This window comes from Mycetomoellerius zeteki, unplaced genomic scaffold (assembly GCF_001594055.1).
Source record: "Mycetomoellerius zeteki isolate Tzet28-1 unplaced genomic scaffold, Tzet1.0 scaffold106, whole genome shotgun sequence".
Classification (NCBI taxonomy): Eukaryota; Metazoa; Arthropoda; class Insecta; order Hymenoptera; family Formicidae; genus Mycetomoellerius; species Mycetomoellerius zeteki.
In genome coordinates, this window is record NW_017255975.1 from 2,996,210 (window position 1) to 3,002,209 (window position 6,000).

Genomic DNA, 6,000 nt, shown 5'->3' on the forward strand with positions numbered 1-6,000 from the left:
TTCCCGCCCGGTTACCCAAGCCGTCGGGGGTAGGTTATAGTGTTACGGTTCACGAGCGCCGACTAATCAGCATTCCAGCTACCCCTCCGTCTCCGAGCCTTCCTTCCCGCACAACCCATGGAGAAACTTCCACAGATCTGCGACGTTGTCGGGGTACGTGCGGCAAATCCTTAGCAGGATTCCGGAATGCCGCCCGTCTTAGTTTACTCTCTTCTCTTAAATCCCACCAGCTATGCCGGATGGATCGAATTGAACAAGCCACGACGGATTCGCTGGTCGATTTCGCCTTGGATAGATAAGACCAGGAAACATAATCGTTTCGCGGATTATATCGCATCGTGATATAGATATTGCGGTAGATTAGCTTTTCTCGGAAGGTACTTCTCTTCCCTCCCCCCCTTCTCTCTCTCTCTCTCTCTCTCTCTTGTATAATAGCTATTAGAAACCATTGCTGTAAACTTCCTTATATACAGACGGGATATCGCAGTTGTGAAGCTTCGATGTTGCGAATGATATTGGCTTACGCGTCTTCGCGATAGGCACACTTATACCTGCATCGATCGCAATCCTTGTGGCGACTGCTTACTTGGACCAAAGACGCTTACCGAGTGTGTCAACGATACGTAACATAAGAAGGTTAAGACGATCCCCTTTAGATCTCTCGGCCGTATAACTTGTCGTGTTTGGTCGAGTCAGCAAGTGGCGACGGTAACGAAAACTGCTGAGGATGAACACTTGGTAACGGATGCAGGTGCCGCGAGATGGTTCGCACGATGATTAAGACGCAGTAACTTTGTATCCGGAAATAAAAAAAAAACAGACACTTTAAATCGGCGAAGTATAATTTCTCGTGACATTAAAAAAAATGTATCATGTTTATTTATATCAAGTTTGGAAAACAAAAATATATTATATCATATTTTTATATATTTTTTTAAATTTCGTAAAACTTTCATCACGTTTGATGTATCTTTTCGTCTATTTCCTTCTCGTTAGCAAGGACTTGAAACTGAAATTCACACCTTTAAACACCCTTCGTGTAATTCGTTCGCGCCACGACGTCAAAGCGTTCCTCCCGTTATTGCGGTATTACGAGGAATCTGAGCACGTGGATGAGAGTGGTTTCCTGGTAAGAGGGTAACACTCTGAGTAGATGTCGGATCCGTAAGGATAGCAGGCTCCCCGGGTCAGGAATATTATCGCTATCAAGACTGGAAACTCGGAACGTTTCCTATAGGGGCTTCAGACTTCCCCGATTCACCGACGACATTTCGCAGAAATACGACTTCGTGGACCGTAAAGCCGTTTTCCGTCTTTCATCTTTCTTCTTTCTCTCATCTCTTGCTCTTTCTATTTCTGCCTCACTTTCTCTTTCTCCTCCAATCTCCATTCCTCTACACAGACGTACGCAGCGTGGTGCAGCATCGGCACGCTTATACACATTCCTCTGTTTGTATGTTTGTGGGTGGTTCTGTTCAGACAGTCGACGCTCGACGCGAGGTTATTATATCGTTAAGCCATTTAATTATCTCGGCAAACTACTCCCTGGAATATATATTCGCCCCGGCCTGCCTTAACGAGTGTACATGGTTACAGACGGGTGTGGGTGTACCATACCCTCCTCTAGCACTTGCCGTCTGCGCACTATCCTTTCTCTCTCTCTCTCTCTCTCTCTCTCTCTCTCTCTCTCTCTCTCTCGTGATTACCTACTCCCCACCAGTCTCGCCTCCATGATCTGCGAACCGTTAAAACGGCGTTGAACAGATCCACAATTTGTCTGGCGGCTTGGTCCAACTAACGAGGAAACTACGGACGAGATACGCTTAAGATTTCCGTGAAACTTTTCGCCGACGTTCATTCGTTCGCTCACTCACTCCTTCGCTCGATGGTAGAACGCGCAAGTCTTTCCACTTGTTTCGCAGCCTTTGATTTACCCGGGCGAGGTCGAACGCGGAGGTTACTCAAACTTGCCGGAGTTTACTCGGCAATTTGTATGCTTTGCTAATGGAAAGTTGCCTCCGTTGACTGTAACGAAGTGTATTTTCGCGTAACGGCGGCAGCGGCTGGCGGTGGCTGGCAGTGACGAGGAGAAGAGAGATTCGCTGTGTGTGAGAGAGAGAGAGAGAGAGAGAGACGGGGGAGACGGGGGAGAACGCGCGATCGTGACTGGAATTAAGCGGAGCGATTTTTCCAGCGAATTATCGTTGCGTTGCTTTTTGTTCGCCCCCTCGCTGTTTCCCTGTCTCCTCTCACAGAAACGAAATTGTTTGATCAATTATGATGGATGAGTGGGAGAGAGAAAGAGAGAGGAGAGGTGCACCGTGCCGTGCTTTTAAATCCACGCGCGCTCGCTCGCGATTTTATTTGCTTATGCATTTGTCCGCGTTGGAAACGTGAGTTCACGTTCAGCAAACAGACTCTCCTAACGAAGCTGCGGCAGCGTACACACCACACCACCGTGCTAAACCGATAGCCCGTAAAAATCATTTCCGAACTTCTATTGGACTTGGCTCTCTCTCTCTCTCTCTCTCTCTCTCGGCCGTAGCGACCACGATAATATCGACGCGCTATTAAAGTTTTCCCCATCCCACCCGTCCCGTTCAATTCCAATCTGCCGCGCTCTTAGCGATGATCGCCTCGATTCCCGTACATCGCGTTTTTTCACGTCTTTCGCAGAATAATACCCGCTCGCTTTTATCTGGTAATTACAGCGGAAATACTTGAGAGGCACCGTTACGCGCTCTCGAGCCCGTTAATTGCCTCACCACTTATTTAATCTAATCTACGGAACTTATCGAGATCCGAGCGATATATATACTCGTATTATTCGCGCCGATCCGCACGTATGTACGTACTCGTAAACACGTAATCTTTCCCATGTCGATGCTTTATGAGGCGCTTATCAACGAACAACCGATAGTGGCCGACGGTATTATCCCGATCATGATGGATAAGCCATGTATTGCGTAAACGATGTTATTGACATGTAAACGATATTATTGTAAAATTTTTGTTTCAGCAACAGAGGCCCGATTTACCGAGACTCCTACAACAGATGCATGCTCAGCAACTGCCACCGGGCGCGGCGATGGGACCGCATCCGGGTATACCCGGACTTCCTGGGTTGGGCCCGGGCGCGGGTATACCGGTCCCCACCTCGGCATCCGCGGCGCTTCTCGGTTTAGGCCTTCCTCCGGGAGCGGCTGCCACCCCCGGAGGTACAGCCGCACATCCGCTGTCAATGCTGACCAAACCGGAACTGCATCGTGGTCAACCCGACGATCTCAAACCTAACGGAGGTAAGAAGTTACATGAACTTTCTTTTTTTACTCTCTAAATTCTTTGGAGTGGAGTCTCAATCTAAACAGTGAAAATTGAGTCTTGAAACAGAGTGGCTCAGTTTCCAATCTTTAAGAGTCTGTCACTCTTCAGAGTAAGATTCACTCTAAAAGTTTTAGAGAGTATATTTTAGGCCATTCAATATTTGGAACTTTAAAATCGTTTTAAGCATTAAATTTATGATTTTTTAAATTGACGTGTGTATTTAAATAAAGTTTCCAAAGAAAAGAATTTATAATCACAGAAATCGAAATATTGAAAATTTCTTATAGCTGGTAAATTTTGCACTAAAATTATAAAGTGTCATCTTTGGATGAATTTTTTCTTTCGCCAGTCGCTTGACACGTGTAAATTTGCGTCTCTCTTGACGAGCGTGTAAGATCAGTCACGTCGATAGAAAAGATTCAATTCGTGGAAGTCTGTCGATGCCAATGTCTCGTCTGTTTGGCGCAGTCAGCGACTCGTGGATATTTTGCGCGCCAAACGATCCGTTTAACCGTCTAGTTCGCAGAAGGTTGCGCATCCAGCCTCATGTTTCGCGTAACTCGGCTACCTGCTGTTCAATCGCCTATCTTTGCCTCTGCGAGAATAGACCGGTAACCGATCCTCATGAGACGATATATGTTGTTGATTTACCGTGCTCGACGTGACTCGTAATCTCATCGATGATTCAGCGATATACGCAGTGACGATGAACATAAACACGATTAATCCGTCGAGAGCCCGTCAGTGTAATAGATGAAAACTGCTCGTGAGAGCAGTTTCAAGAAGAGAAAGAGATCACTTGAAGAGTGTACGATGAGACACCGCTCCAAAGTCGCTGAAATTAAGCGGAACCTTTTCGTGCTATTTTAAGTGCAGTCTGGAACGAACGAGTCGATGATGCAAACGACCGTGCTTAAACCCGAGAGAAGCTCCTGAAACTCTCGATCTTGACCTCGAGAATCCTCTCTGGTTTTAGTCCCCTCTTTCTCTTTCTCTCTCTCTCTCTCTCTCTCTCTCGTATCTTCTTCGCCTCCCCTACATCTGTCTTTCTTGTTGGCACGTCACGCGACTGCAAGATCTTGGTTCGTGCTCTTGGGGGCCTCACGTACCGCTGACGAAGACGCGTTGGTACTCCTTCAAACTCCTCTCTTCCGTCTTTCGTTTCTCTCCTCTCTTGCCCTTATTCTCGCGCGCTTCCTAGCTTTCCTTCGATCTCTCGCTCGACGTGTCTCGTTCTAGCCACAACCATCTCTCGAGAGAGCACTCAGAATTTCCTCTCGACACGAGTGTACTTCCACAACCCTTCCCCTCCCCCTTTCCGCGTCTGACGCCCTTACTCGCTGTCTCTATTCCCTGATGGCCTCCACTCTGACCCTGTCTACCTTTCCCTCGACTTGCACTCAACTATGTTACTCAGGCCGGGTATATAGCCTCCGGCTGGTTTGCTTTGCGCGTTGTTTTGCGTCTTCTAACCAATGGGCCCATAATGGGATATCCGTCGATCTTGGAGCAATCACTTCTACAGAAATGCCTCCGGCTATCTTAGAAATTTCACTAATACTGTGAATTGCTAAATTGTCCCTATTTGATGACGTGAATAAGATAAACGTCTCAATGACTAGACATGTTTTAACATTTACACAAAATTGATCATTATTAATTTTTTCAAATGCTTTTTTTATTATAATATTACAATTTAATTATATTTAAAGATTACAATTAAATTATAATAATATATTCAAAAAGATATTTGAGATTAATAATAATATAAACAAATATATATAAAGATTTGTGTAAATGTCTGAACCTGAGTACATGTCCGGTCACTGGGACGTTTACCTTATCCGGTAACGTGGGACATTACATATTATTTCGCATGTACATATTTTCTAACTACGTTCCATATAACACTCTTTGTCCTCTTTCTTTCTTTCGCTGAAGCGTGAACACACGTTCGCTTTACTCGCAGCAAAGAAGGCGTGAAAAAGCGCAGTCAAAAAGAACAGATCTACTGCAGTCTACATTGTCAACGATCGCAGACACTCTTTTGAAAAGAGATTCCGCTGCGAACCGAGAGACGTATAACGGCCCAGTATTTCTGTCGTGACAACTGAAACTTCTTCCCTTCTTTCCGGAACATTGCCCGGAGCGAATTGTTTCTACCAGCGCGCGGCAGTCTCGTTCTCGTTTTGTTCTTCCCTTCGGCGGTTTTTCGCGTTTCCCTCTAAAACGACTATATCCTCGGACATATCCACCGCAATATCTGCTACCGGCTGTCTGACGCCACGTGTGACGCCACGATTCCTTTTTATTCACTCCGCAACGAACTGCAGTTCTTTATGCTCGATTAGAAACTAATGTCGGCTGTGTTGGCGTTGATAATAGCGGCATTGATCCTCGCTCGATTTACTCCAAGTTTATCTCCGCATCGCTCCTTTACTAAAAATGGTATGATTTTAATACGAAGCGGATTTTCGTTGAATAACTCGAATACTCGATAACGAGCCACTCTTTATCTGATAATTTTCTGGGTAATGAGCGAGCTTGTCCTCGGTACTTTTAGTGAATTTATCCTAAGATGGGAGAGGAGATGCGAGCACGCAGGTCCTTAAAACGTCTCTCGGAAACACTCGACGACCTCTTCGCGCTTTAGTAGAAAATTATGCGCGCTCTTCC

At 45.9% G+C, this 6,000-nt stretch overlaps 1 protein-coding gene across 4 annotated transcripts in view; it reads left to right on the forward strand.

Annotated features, from left to right (window-relative positions):
* LOC108723968 (protein groucho-1) overlaps positions 1 to 6,000 on the forward strand; it is a 76,395-nt gene that overhangs the window by 50,945 nt on the left and 19,450 nt on the right. For 3 of the 4 annotated variants that reach the window (XM_018450050.1, XM_018450062.1, XM_018450046.1), the window contains one exon: positions 3,020 to 3,299. In XM_018450050.1, the coding sequence (XP_018305552.1) occupies positions 3,020 to 3,299 (280 nt within the window). The remainder of the gene's footprint in view (positions 1 to 3,019; positions 3,300 to 6,000) is intronic. The other variant, XM_018450054.1, reaches the window with a different exon arrangement.